General features: G+C 46.7%; 1 protein-coding gene across 17 annotated transcripts in view; it reads left to right on the forward strand.

Annotated features, from left to right (window-relative positions):
• MYCBP2 (MYC binding protein 2) overlaps positions 1 to 14,862 on the forward strand; it is a 1,769,078-nt gene that overhangs the window by 796,320 nt on the left and 957,896 nt on the right. For all 17 annotated transcript variants that reach the window (XM_069205243.1, XM_069205245.1, XM_069205247.1 and 14 more), the window contains 2 exons: positions 6,405 to 6,505; positions 7,331 to 7,546. In XM_069205243.1, the coding sequence (XP_069061344.1) occupies positions 6,405 to 6,505; positions 7,331 to 7,546 (317 nt within the window). The remainder of the gene's footprint in view (positions 1 to 6,404; positions 6,506 to 7,330; positions 7,547 to 14,862) is intronic.

The raw sequence follows: 14,862 nt of genomic DNA on the forward strand, positions 1-14,862 counted from the left end.
TCTCCCCTTTCATCTAGTACTTGGGTGCCAGTGGTGTAGGTGAAGTCAGGGCAATAAGGGAGTGTCCAGTGGTTTGATGTTTAAGGTATGTTGGGAGATGCAGCAGTAAGTTCATTAGTTATTGCAGGTGTGTTCCTCTTTGTCCGTTGGTGGAAGGGGTTATGTCGGCATGTTTCAAGTGTGGCGTGCTCTGCTTTCCTGGAATAGATGAGCCGGGTATTATTAGAGGCCTGTTTGCTTAGGTAAGCAATGCATGCAATAGCTGATCGATTAACTGTAAGGAGAGGAGGCATTTATTTTCCCTCAATAACCCACATGGTCTCAATAGATTTACTATAATGCACAGTTCGGTCCTCCGGTCTCCCGGTTATCACTGCTGCTGGGGGCCCTCTCAGATGGGATTTGGGGGTTTAGCTTTTCCTGTGCGAGTAGCCTGAGTGCAGATTGGAGATGCTGTCACTCCCTGCGTGCCCTTCGTACCTCCAGGCTGCTCCAGATTCAGTCCTTTCCCACCTTCAGACATTCAATTATGCTGATACTCCTCGCTTTACAGGCCCTCAGGTCTTAAATGTGGTTAGGGTGGTGGGCTGTGATGACTTGGGCCAGCCAGGAGACCGCGCTCCCCTGGTTTGTCCCTGCATCACTGTTACTCCATCGGGGCCTGCAGTAAGGGTGGGTTGTACATGTGCCTCAAACCGGTGGCTGTTAATGGTGTTCCTTCCCAGCCTACCGCTGGGGATTCAGCTGCTGCCCAAGGCAGCTAGGGGTGAGCGGGAGCAGCGTCTCTTCTTGCCTGGCCTTCCAAGTTGTCCAGAGGGCTGCACCGCTCTTACTGCTCCCTTATAGTGTAGCGTTTCTCCCTCAGTGTTTACAAGGTGGTTGGGTTTGCACCCTCCAGACCAGTGGTTTTTGGTGGTATTCAAGCTCAGTGCATAGATGACACTCCAGCTGTCATTGAGTTGCTGGAAGCGAGTGAGGGCAGTGTCTGCACAGTCTAGGCCCGAGCAGGTAGTCCTGGGGCCCGCGTTGCTATCTACTTTCCGAATTAGTGCAGACAGTTGTTGTCATTCTTTTCTTCGCTTGTCTGTCTCAATTACATTATTCAGGCTTTTGGATGACTTTTGAGGGTACAGGATACTGCAGGATTTTGTAGAGGTTCTAGGCGCTCGCCAGGAGCTTCACGAAGATACGTCCGCCATCTTAGGGAGTTAGCCACGCCCCAACACTAATTATTCTTTTGTTCAGTATATACTGCACTTAGACGTAAATGGCTGCTGCCCCTCCTAAATGCCACAGGTGTTTGATGAGCTTACCTCAGCCCTGACAAGCTAAATCCTGTATTCCCTGATACCCAGTTGCTCTGCCCCCACTGTAGCTCCCCTCAAGTGCATTTTCAGCATATGCTCTGGAGCCACTTAACCTTAACCACATATTTGCTTTCTATAGTAAACACATTACACACAATTACTCAGTACTGGTGACTTAATACCTGGGAGGCCAGTGCACTTGGCTTCTTTAGGCGCTCTAAATAGTATGGGGTTAAAGCTTTTTTTGTTGACTTGTCTCTTGGGGTCGCTACTTTTCAGGGACGGGCCCTAAGGCACCACCCTTTGACCGTTGGGTGACGGCTGAAAATGTAGAACTGCGCCATGAAGAGGCAAAAACCTCTGTAGACAAGCTATCTCCATAGAATGAGACACAATCTTATTTCAACTTCGGAAAACATGATTTGCAACAACCGGAACATCTAAATAAGGCAATACAAATATATTCCATACCTTTATTGCTATGGCTTTATTCTGTTGCCTGCCCCTACATCAACTTCACTGCCTCCCTCATCACCGAGACACGTAGCCGAAGTGGACAGCCACCTAACACCAACCATCATATTACTATTGTAAATACGCTGTTCCATTCTTGTATCACAACAAAAAGTATGCTGTACTGCACCAGTACCGCCAATATTTATTTCGTAGATTAGTAAGTTAATTACTCAGAAAACTACTTTTTTGTCCTGTATGCTGTTTTGCTGTTGGCATTACTACCCCCCAACACACACACACACACACACACACACACACACTTTTCACCTGATATTGATGCCAACTTTGATTGAAAGCGTGCTGGGATCCTGCTAACCAGACTCCAGCACCAAAGTTATTTTCCAAAATCTGTACCTTTGCTACCACAATTGGCACACTCATGGCACATAGTTAAGTCCCTTGTAAAAGGTACCCCAGGTTCCAAGGGCCTGGGGCCAGGGAAGTTCCCCAATGGCTATAGCATGTATTATGCCATCCTGGGGAACCCCTCACCAAGCACCTGCACACTGCCCTTGCAGCTTGTGGGGAGAAAAAGGTGAAGTCAACATGGCACCCCTCTCAGGTTGCCATGTCCGCAAAACACTGCCTGTGGCACAGGTCAGTCATCCCTCTAGCAGACCTTCCTGCCCTAAGGCAGGGTGTACTATACCACAGGTGAGGGCATAGCTGCATGAGCAATGTGTCCCTACTGTGTCTAATTCCATTCTTAGACATTAGTGTAGTGTGGCCGTATAGAGTATATGTTCTGGGAGTTTGTCATTACGAACACCACAGCTCCATAATGGCTTCACTGAATACTGGGAAGTTTGGTATCAAACTTCTCAGCACAATAAACCCACACTGATTGGTAGGAATTATTGAAAACTGTATCCAGAGGGCATCTTAGAGGTACCCCCTGTATGTTAGCTAAACTGCTAGTGCAGGACTGACTGGTCTGTGCCAGCCTGCCACTTCCAGATGAGTTTCTGACCACATGGGGGAGAGCCTTTCTGCTCTCTGTGGCCAGAAACAAAGCCTGCCTTGGGTGGAGGTGCTTCACACCTCCCCCTGCAGGAATTGTAGCACCTGACAGTGAGCCTCAAAGGCTCAAGCCTCTTGTTACGGTGCCCCAGGGCACCCCAGCTAGTGGAGTTGTCCCCCGCCCCAGATAAAGCCCCACTTTTGGCTGCAAGTCTGGCTGGAAAATTAGGGAAAGCAGGTAAGGGTGACCACCCCAGCTAGGACCACCCTTAAGGTGTCCAGAGCTGCTCAGGTGACCCCTTCCCTGCAGAATCTTCCATCTTGGTTTGAAGGACAGGGACCAAGTGGGTTACTGCCCTCTGACCCCTGCAATGCCCCACAATCCATGATTTAAGGACTCCCTGACCCCCATATCATCAGATTCCTGGCGACCTGACAAGAAAGAAGGACTGCTATGCTGAAATCCCAGCAGGGAAGAAGGAAGACGAAAACTTACTTGGCCCTAGCCCTTCCAGCCTTCTCCTGCTTCAAAGAACCTGCACAAGAATAGCGACACATCCTGCAGGACCAGCGACCTCTGCCAAGCTCCAGAGGACTGCCCTTCATCACCAAGGACCAAGCACTCCTGTGGACAGTTGCCCTGTCCAAGAAAAAAATAAAACTAAGGGTTCCAGAGCCTCCCTGGATCTGCAAGTCCTGACCACTCTGCACCTGATGCCCACGGCCTGTGTCCAGGTGGCCCAACTGGCTAGAAAGGATCCTCAGGCGATTCTGAGCAAGTGCCCACCCTGGGTTGACCTCTCCTGCCCCTCATGACGACGCCTGCAGTGTGAATCCAGAGGACTCCCCTGACTGCGAAAGCTCCAGACGAAGATACCCGACACCTAAAGGTACACTGCATCCGCAGCCCCCAAGCCTTGGAGAACCCGACCACCGGTGCAGCAACGTTCAGCAGGCAGCCCTCCTACTTCTCCAGCCTGTGGTTTTCCCGAATTACCCCCTGGACCCAGCCTGCAGCATCTCAGTAACCCCTGGGGTTCCTTCATAGAAAAGCATTGGGAGCCCGACGCTCTGTTTGCACCCTGCACCCGGCCACCCCTGTGCCACTGAGGGTGTATGTTTGGTGCCTTTTTGTGGCCCCCCAGTGCTCCTCTAAACCCCCCCCAGGTCTGCCCTCCAAAGACATGGGTACTTAAAGCCGATCTGAAACGGAGTGCCCCCAGTCTACCTTAGGAGCCCATGTTAAATTTGCCTCAACTTTGACCTCTGCACCTGTCCGGCTCCTTGTTGCTGGTGGTAGGTGTTTGGGGTTAAATTGAAGCCCAACCTGTGGACTTTCTCACCCCCAGAGACTGGAACTGTAAGTCAAGTACTTGCTTATAAATCATACTAATGTTTCTCCCCCCCCCAGGAACTGTTTCTAAAAATTGCTCAGTCAACTTTTAAAACAGATTATTGCCATTTATTCTTAAACTATATAATTTACCTGTTCCAAACAGTCATATTGATTCATATATGAAATACGTATTTATTAATGTACTTACCTGCAACTTGAATCTTGTGGTTCTAGAAATACATTAAGAAAATATATTTTTGCTATGTAAAAACCATTGGTCTGGAGTTAAATCATTGGGTATGTGCTTTGTGTATTGTCTTTGTGTCTACAACAAATGCTTTGCACTACCCTCTTATAAGTCTTACTGCTCAACCACACTACCACAAAAGAGAGCATTAGTATCATCTACTTTAGCCTCTGTTAAACCTCTGGGGAGCCCCTAGACTCTGTGCGAACTATATCTCATTTTGAGATAGTATATACAGAGCCAGCTTTCTACACACCTGAAAATATTTGTCCGGTATGGACTTAATTAAATGGGTAAGGTTTCTTCCTGTTTTCTAGATGTCTACAGTTTTGTTTATCCAGGATGCTAAAGTTAACTTGCATTTATTTGCTGCCACCTTTAACTTTTGCCTTGACAGATTGCCTTTTTTGTGTTTCAAGTTATTATTGAAAATTAGAATAACACACAAACCTACTCAACATGAGACCTCACTATAGCTTTGAAAACATCAGAGTGCTCCTTCTACTGTCTATGGAATATTATTAATTGCACAATTACCCCTCTGTTTATTTCTCACACTTACCTTTTAGGACAGTGGGTTGGGTAGGAATATGAGGAAACTGCATTGACTGGCATAGGTGACAAGAATCTAACAAATCCCCTTCCTTTATTTTGAGTAATTATGTCTCTCTATGTGTAAGCACTTCTCACAACAACCCAAAGCCTACCCATGTCAGATGCATCAAGACATCGGCCTACTTCTTCTCTTCAGTCCGGGTCATCTGCTGTCATATAGTCCTGCACCTGCACTCTACTTTAGGGAAGCCTGAACATGATTGGCCAGCTGCCTAGTCTCTAGTGATCTGGGCTGGGCCTCAGTGCACTTCTTGTGTCCAGGGAACAAGAAACACATTAATTTACTTGAAAGTAGCTCTCATAGCAGTTATGACGTACTCTTCCTATACAGGTGCCTGCCCATGCCTGTGGCATATTTAAACCCTGTTGTGCTGGATGAATCCCTTGAGGGGAGTAGCTTGGGCCAGAACACAACAATGACATGTCACCTTCTTAGCAAGAAAAGTGAACATGTGCCTATCTTCATCTGAATGTTTTATTAATCTTCCAGTGTATGAAGGTAGACCAGAGAGCAGAGGTTTTGGTGGCTCCCAGCAACACTAAGGGTCTAGTTATAGGGACTCACAAATGGAAACCCCAAGAACTTAAATGAAAAAGGTGTTCTTCTGACCCAAACTGCTACATAACTTAAGTGTACACCGCGTATGAAACTAACTCGTGAAGGAGCTGTATCCCAGCATTTACTAATGAGCAATGTATTCTGCTTCACTTTCTTCTAAAGCTCCTTTCTGGGTTTATTTGTAGACAGTAAGGGGGTGATTCTAACTCTGACGGGCGGCGGAGGCCGCCCGCCAGAGTTCCCCCCTCCAGAACACCGCTCCGCGGTCATAAGACCGCTGCGGTGATTCTGGGTTTCCCAATGGGCTGGCGGGCGACCGCCAAAAGGCTGCCCGCCAGCCCAGTGGGAAACACCCTTCCCACGAGGAAGCCGGCTCCGGATGGAGCCGGCGGAGTGGGAAGGTGCGACGGGTGCAGTTGCACCCGTCGCGAATTTCACTGTCTGCAATGCAGACAGTGAAATTCAAAGTGGGGCCCCCAGGGGCCCCACGACACCCCATACCGCCATCCTGTTCCTGGCGGGCGAACCGCCAGGAACAGGATGGCGGTATGGGGTGTCTGAATCCCCATGGCGGCGCAGCGAGCTGCGCCGCCATTGAGGATTCAGAAGGGCAGCGGAAAACCGGCGGGAGACCGCCGGTTTTCCTCTTCTGACCGCGGCCAAACCGCTGCGGTCAGAATGCCCTGCGGGGCACCGCCAGCCTGTTGGCGGTGCTCCCGCCGACCCTGGCCCCGGCGGTCTAGTACCGCCGGGGTCAGAATCACCCCCTAAATGCCTAAAATATATCTAGGATTCAGGACGAATCCTATACCTTACATGATTAATAATGCAGCAGGGTTTATATTGTTTTAATTTCTTTTCCAGCTGAAGACATTCCAGAACTACTTAGCTCTTCCAGTCTGTTTTCTATGCTGCTTCCTCTTATTATTGCACATATAGGACCAGTGGCTGCAGCGATTCCTAAGGTAAGCAACTAAAATACATTTAACTGCATTGTATAGTAGTTGTGTGTCTTCATTTAATTTGCATTTTAATTCAGAAAATCCTATGACTGATGCTGTGACTGTGATGTGCCTTCTAATTGCAGCTTCTTCATTTTTAGTTTGAGTCTAGATTTGCATTTTGAAATGTTCTTTCAGGAAAGATTTTATTCATTTTAAGAATAACATAAAGCCCTTTATACTCATTCGTGACCCCAATATTCCTGTGTGATTGTAGTTCAGCGTATGGTTAGCAAGGCACTTGTATGTGCAAGTCACCTCTTCCTTCTGTCACACCTTGATTCCTACTCTTGCAATTGCCTGCCCTTTTTTCTAGCTTTCTCATAATCTCAGGAGGCAGTCTTGCATAACTCATGTATGGCTTTAAGATGGTTCTATTGCTTTGTTTTGCCATTGCCTAAAAGAATATTAGTCTTATTGGATACCACACCCGTTGTTTTAGTCCTTAATACAGTTCCCCTTATTGCATCAAGTGGCCTACAGGCTAAATAGCTTGAACATCCTGATCTTGGTAATCATTAAACTTTTGTCTTTAGGCATGTAGTGTAACAATAGTTGATCAATTCTACCTAAAGTCTTAGTTGCATTTTTTTCAACTGGTAGAAATGTCAAGTGGATTTTTGTGTAAATGTGCATGTAGTAAGATAAAAGAAAACTATATTCCCTCAGACTATTGCTGATGTTGGTTTTGTTCATTATTTGAATGCATTCAATGTATAACTTCATTTCTTGCAGTTTGTAATTGATTTACTTTACTCTTCTTCCCTGAACTAAACTTTAACCTTGCAGGCTGCTGTTGAAGTTTTTGGGCTAGTTCAACAGTTACTTCCTTCGGTAGCCATTTTGAACCAGAAATATTCTCCGCCTGCCTTCAATCCCAATCAGTCTACTGACAGTACCACTGGAAACCAACCTGAGCAGCTCTCTGCTTGCACTACCTCCAATCACTATGCAGTCTTAGAGAGTGAACACCCCTACAAGCCAGCAGGCGTAACACACTACAAGGTAAGCTCTGTCCCTAGTGTGCAATATTTTGCCTTGTATAATGCTGGGTTTCAAAATGTGTATACCTATTTCTATTGCCCATGGTAGGATGATCCTTTCACTGTTTTCTTTCCTGGCTTGTGAAATCCCCGACATCTCACTATGTCAATAGCCAGTAAACTCATGTAGGAAGGTAGCCTCTTTCTAGCCTTGTTACCCCCACTTTTGGCCTGTTTGTGAGTATATGTCAGGGTGTTTTTATTGTCTCACTGGGTTCCTGCTAGCCAGGGCACCGGTGCTCATAGTGAGAACCCTATGTTGTCAGTATGTTTGATATGTGTCATTGGGATCCTGCTAGCCAGGACCCCAGTGCTCATAAGTTTGTGGCCTATATGTGTTCCCTGTGTGGTGCCTAACTATCACAGAGGCTCTGCTAAAAAGAAACTCAGTGTTTATGCTCTCTCTGCTTTTACAATTGTCACTGCAGGCTAGTGACTAATTTTACCAATGCTCATTGGCACACTGGAACACCTTTATAATTCCCTTGTATATGGTACCTAAGTACCCAGGGTATTGGGGTTCCAGGAGATCCCTAGGGGCTGCAGCATTTCTTTTGCCACCCATAGGGAGCTCAGACAATTCTTACACAGGACTGCCACTGCAGCCTGAGTGAGATAACATCCACGTTATTTCACAGCCATTTTTCACTGCACATAAGTAACTTATAAGTCGCCTATATGTCTAACCCTCACTTGGTGAAGGTTAGGTGCCAAGTTACTTAGTGTGTAGGCACCCTGGCACTAGCCAAGGTGCCCCCACATTCTTTAGGGCAAATTCTCCGCAGGGACACCATTACATGCGTGCACTATATAATAGGTCACTACCTTTATGTAGCGTCACAATGGTAATCCGGACATGGAAGATGTCTAGGATCATGGAATTGTCACCCCAGTACCATTTTGGTATTGGGGGGACAATTCCATGCATCCTCGGGTCTCTAGCACAGAACCCGGGTACTGCCAAACTGCCTTTCCGGGGTCTCCGCTGCTGCCAACCCCTCAGACAGGTTTCTGCCCCTCTGGGGCCTGGGCAGCCCAGTCCAAGGAAGGCAGAACAAAGGATTTCCTCTGAGAGAGGGTGTTACACCCTCTCCCTTTGGAAATAGGTGTGAAGGGCTGGGGAGGAGTAGCCTCCCCCAGCCTCTGGAAATGCTTTGATGGGCACAGATGGTGCCCATCTCTGCATAAGTCAGTCTACACCGGTTCAGGGATCCCCCAGCCCTGCTCTGGCGTGAAACTGGACAAAGGAAAGGGGAGTGACCACTCCCCTGACCTGCACCTCCCAGGGGAGGTGCCCAGAGCTCCTCCAGTGTGTCCCAGACCTCTGCTATCTTGGATTTAGAGGTGTTGGGGCACAATGGACAACTCTTAGTGGCCAGTGCCAGCAGGTGACGTCAGAGACCCCTCCTGATAGGTGCTTACCTCTTTCAGCAGCCAAGCCTCCTTTCTTAGTTCCAAAGCTCCTTTTCTGGCTATTTAGGGTCTCTCCTCTGGGCTATTTCTCAGATAACGAATGCAAGAGCTCACCAGAGTTCCTCTGCACTTCCCTCTTCGACTTCTGCCAAGGATCGACCGCTGACTGTTCCAGGACGCCTGCAAAACCGCAACAAAGTAGCAAGATGACTACCAGCAACATTGTAGCACCTCATCCTTCCGGCTTTCTCAACTGTTTCCTGGTGGGGCATGCTCTGAGGGCTGTCTGCCTTCACCCTGCACTGGAAGGCAAGAAGAAATCTCCCGTGGGTCGACGGAATCTTCCCCCTGCCAATGCAGACACCAAACTTCTGCATCACCGGTCCTTTGGGTCCCCTTTCATCCTGACGAGCGTGGTCCCTGGAACACAGGAGCTGGGTCCAAGTGTCTCCCACAGTCCAGTGGCCCTTCTGCCCAAAGTTGGTGGAGGTAAGTCCTTGCTTCCCCACACCAGACAGCAAACCTGTGTACTGCGTAATTTGCAGCTGCTCCTGTTTCTGTGCACTTCTCCAAGGATTCCTTTGTGCACAGTCTAGCCTGGGTCCCCAGCACTCCGTCCTGCATTGCCCAACTCGCTGAGTTGGACTCTGACGTCGTGGGACCATCCTTTGTGACTGAGTCGACTGCTGTCCTCTGATCTTCTAAGTGCCTATTCCGGTACTTCTGCGGGTGTTGCCTGCTTCTTTGGGGGCTCTCTGAGTTGCTGCGCGCCCCCTCTGTCTCCTCCTCCAAAGGGCGACATCCTGGTCCTTCCTGGTCCCCAGCAGCACCCAAAATTCGCTACCGCGACTCTTGCAGCTAGCAAGGCTTGTTTGCGGTATTTCTGCCTGGAAACACTTCTGCAACCTCCAGCACGACGTGGGACAACTTCCATCCAAAGGAGAAGTTCCTAGCCCTTTTCGTTGTTGCAGAATCTTTGGCTTCTTCCACCCGGAGGCAGCCCTTTTGCACCTTCATCCGGGCTTTAGTGGGCTAATGGACAAAGGCCTATATCCATGCCATGAAAAACTCGATTTATAATGGATGGGGGCTTATTTGTGAACAAGACTGCAGAAGCTCTTTTAAGATTTATTTGAGGTAGGCTGGGTCTGATTTTTCAGCCGGTTATGAAGTTGGTGTGATAGTTAAATCTGAGTAGATATTTTGAATTAACTAGGAAGAGTTGGAGTTTGAGACTGAGAGGTGGGCAGGTGAAGATGTTTGGGATATCGTGCAAAGATAAAGGTATTTGGTGAAACTGTGAGGATGGCAGCAAGGGCTTTTTGATGATATTCTATATGAATCCTATGTGAATAATGACATAATAGGAATATTGAAAATGGCAGGGGCAGGTGTACTTTTAAATGGGCAGTCAGCACTTTGGGCCACATGTGCGTTCTAGGAGAGTGCTGTTGCTGGCGGGGAAAAATGAAGGACCACATTTGAGATGTGGTTGGTAAGGATGTTGAGTTAATTTTCTTCCAGACTGTTTTTACTGTGCACAAATGCCAAATATGATCTTTGCAAACTGTAATTTCTTTTAGACACACTAAAATTAGTCTTTTAAAAAAATCTGTAGTAGACCCCAAAAGTTTTCCGTGGCCTTCAAAAATGCTATAAATGGTTTAGCAAAAACGTTTAATCAGTCTACAAAAGCTTGCCCATATTCCCTCAAAAACATGAATCTTTGCAGTAACTGGATGCACATATTGTAAATTGTGATCCAAAATACAAATCTGTAAACATGGACTACTGAAAGCTTTTTGTGATCTTGAAATTACAAATGCTTTCCACAGAAGCAGAATCCTGCTGAGATCTCACCCCCCCCCCACACACCTGACACCCTTCCTACACACACACACACACACACACACACACACGTTCGATGGCATGTGCAGCTGCAGATACACATGCTGTGCATTATTCTGCCATCTAGTGTTGGGCTAGGAGTGTTACAAGTTGTTTTTCTTCGAAGAAGTCTTTTCGGACTCACAGGATCTCAAGTGACTCCTCCTCTCGGTCATACTGCACATGTTCATCGACTCCATTGTTAGATTGTTTTCTGTCTGCTGTCGGGTTCAGACTTCTTTCCTCTCGCTCTGGGATTTAGAATCGGAAACTTTGAAAAAAACTCCCTTAATCGTCGGTATTGTTTCAATTGCGTTTTCCACCTAGCCTCAAACCAATAGTACTGTCGGAATCTAGATTTTGCCCGCCTGACTCGGGCCTGTTCGGGCCTACCGAGTCAAAGCCTGATGGATCGGACTCCATTTTGATTTTGACGTCGATGCCACGCAGAATTTTCCTACACAGATCAACACTTTGTTTGTAATCTGTGTCTTTCTCCCAATCACAAAGAAGAAGATTGTGAGGCCTGTCGATGGTTTCCATCCAAGATGACCCTGCGTGATCGGAGAGCCAGAAGATTGGAAGTGGCGTAGAAGAGTACGGAACATCTCAACATCATGGAGGAAGAAAAGGCACAGACAGTGGGCTCCATCAGAGACACAGACTCTGAACAAGAATCAGAAGAAGATACGCCTATCACTGCAGAACAGCACGTGAGTACGTCTGCCCCTACGCCCAGTTATAAAAAAAATCATCGAAGGCCTTGGGTTCACCACTGCCAAAGAGCCATGGTTCAACCCGAAAAAAGACTCTTGTCGACCGACCTTTGGGTTCGGCGTCGAAAAAGCTCACTCCTCTGTCGATATCGGAGTCAACTAAATCCATTAGAGTTCTACTTTGGACTCAAGCAAGCGTCCTCACTCCTCAGAGTCAAAGCCTCGACGCCCTGCTTGCTTCAGAGCCGAAACAACTGGCTGCAATTTCGGTACCGAAAAAGCTACCATCTTCTGAGCCAAAAAAATCTTATTATTCAGAAGAGCAAGGAGTTTCGAGCCGTCTTAGACAAGGCTCAAAGTCACTGCATGAACAGTCTTATAGACCTTCTGATGAGGACACTGAAATTCAACCTATCCTTGAGGTTATAGATGAAAGACAATCAAGGATCCACATCCATAAAGAGACTGGCAGAATAGTTACTGTACTTCCTCTACCAGCCAAAAGGAAGCTGGCCTTTCAAGAACAATTAGACACTGCTCAACCACCAGCAAAAATTTATAAACAGAAGGAGAAGCCAGTACCTGTCCATACTTCTCCCCCTCATTCACCACAACTTTATTTTTCGTCTCTACCCACTAGCCCACCACCTTTACCTTCCCCAACTCATTCGCAATATTCACATGGTGATACAGTTGATCCTTGGGATCTATACGACCCAGATCCTATTCCTGACAATTACCCTGATTTATTCTCTTCTAAGTCTTCTCCACCAGAGGACACTACTGCATACACGCAGGTTGTTTACAGGGCAGCAGCATACCATGGGGTGCTTATGCACACTGAGCCCCTAGAAGAGGATTTTCTGTTTAACACTGTATCCTCCACCCACTCAAGATATCAATGCCTTCCTCTGCTACCTGGCATGGTTAAACATGCAGATCAAATATTTAGTGACCCAGTCAAAGCTAGAGTAATAACTCCACGCATTGATAAAAAGTATAAACCTGCTTCTACAGGGCCTGATTATATTACACGCCAAGTTCCCCCAGACTCAGTGGTGGTAAGTGTGGCCAGAAAAAGGGCCAATAGCCAGTCATCAGGGGATGCTCCTCCCCCTGATAAAAGGAGAGTAGCAAATTCGATGCTGCTGGCAAGAGGGTAGCCACACAGGCTGCCAACTAATGGCGAATTGCCAATTCGCAAGCCTTGCTAGCAAGGTACAATAGAGCCCACTGAGACGAGATGAAGGAACTTCTACAGCACCTCCCAAAGGAACACCAAAAAAGGGCACAGTAAATTGTGAAAGAGGGTCAATACATAAGAAATCTAATTCGGTCTGCCCTTGATGCTGCAGGTACAGCAGCTAGAATTGTCAATACTGCCATTACTATACGTAGACATGCATGGCTATGTTCTTCTGGTTTTAAACCAGAAATCCAACAGTGCTCAACATGCCTTTTAATAAAAAAACAATTGTTTGGTCCTGAAGTCGATACAGCCATAGAAAAACTGAGGAAAGACTCTGACACTGCCAAAGCAATGGGAGCATTATACACAACACCCCATAGAGGCTCCTTTTGCAGACAATAGTTCAGAGGAGGATTCAAGCCACAACCCACTGAGGCTTCTACCTCCCAGGCAAAGCAAGGGCAACAGCAGTACCACAAAGGGGGGATTTAGAGGGTCTTACAGAGGCCAATACTTTAGAAACCGAGGCAAGTTCCAAACTTCAAAACAAGCCACTACCCCATCTAAATAGCGACTTATTTGCCATCCCTCAACCCCACACATCTCCTGTTGGGGGGGTAGGAAGCCTGCAGCAATTCCACTCCCATTTGCAATACATCACCACACATCATTAGGTGTTGTCAATTATCCGCAATTGCTATTGCCTAGGATTGGTTTCTACCCCTCCAAACGTTCCTCCACGCTACCACAAGCTGTCCCCAGAACACAATCTTCTATTACAGCAAGAAGTACAATCGTTGCTACTAAAACAAGCAATAGAATTAGTTCCACGTTCTCAACAAGGAACAGGAGTATACTCACTATACTTTCTCATTCCCAGAAAGGGATGGTACTCTCAGGCCTATCCTAGACCTCAGATCCCTAAATCTATATATCCTGTCAGAACACTTTCACATGGTAACTCTGCAGGACGTCATCCCACTACTACAAAAGCAGGATTACATGACTGCACTAGACCTCAAAGATGAGTATTTCCATAAACCCATCCATCCTGCTCACAGAAAATACCGAAGGTTTGTGATAGCAGGAAAACGTTATCAATTCAAAGTTCTACCTTTTGGAATAACACCAGCTCCAAGGTTATTCACAAAAATGTCTAGCGGTAGTGGCAGCCTATCTAAGAAGGCAATACTTACATGTCTTTCCATATCTAGACAATTGTCTAATAAAATCAAGCAATTTTATACAATGCCAACAACACACTCAATACGTAATAGAGACCCTGCATACTGTTTACTCTCAACTACCAAAAATCCCATCTTCAGCCAGCACAGGTGCATCCTTACCTAGGTGCTATTTTAAATATGCAAAAAGCCTTAGCCTATCCAAATACACAAAGGATACAAGCCTTCCAAAATCTCATACCACAAATGCAGACAAATCAATAATACACTGTAAGATTTATCATGAAACTATTAGGAATGATGGCATCCTGCATAACAATAGTACTGCATGCAAGACTAAAACATGAGGACACCACAACAGTGCCTCTCACAGCAATGGTCTCAAGCACAGGGCCAATTACAAGATCTAGTGTTGTTGGACCGCCAAACACCCAAGTCCCTTCAGTGGTGGAATCTCAGTAATTTAATGAGGGGGGGGCGGGGATCATTTCAAGGCCCTGTGCCTCAGACCACAATAACAGATGCATCAATGATGGGTTGGGGAGCTCATCTCAACAACCTTACTATTCAAGGGGAAGGGGATTCAAAACAAAAAAAAAATCACATAAACCATTTAGAATTATTAGCTGGGTTCCTTGCCCTAAAAGCGTTTCAACCACTTCTGAAAAACAAGATTTTTCTGATAAAAACAGACAATATGACAACCATGTATTACCTGAAGAAACAAGGCGTGATACATTCATCTCAACTGTCCCTTCTAGTCCAAATGTTATGGAAATGGGCAATTCACAATCACATTAATCTATTAGCAGAATACATTCCAGGAATACGCAATGTGCTAGCGGATCTCCTAAGCAGGGCGCACCAACAGACACACGAAAGGGAGATT

Source organism: Pleurodeles waltl, chromosome 8 (assembly GCF_031143425.1).
Source record: "Pleurodeles waltl isolate 20211129_DDA chromosome 8, aPleWal1.hap1.20221129, whole genome shotgun sequence".
In the NCBI taxonomy this organism is placed as follows: Eukaryota; Metazoa; Chordata; class Amphibia; order Caudata; family Salamandridae; genus Pleurodeles; species Pleurodeles waltl.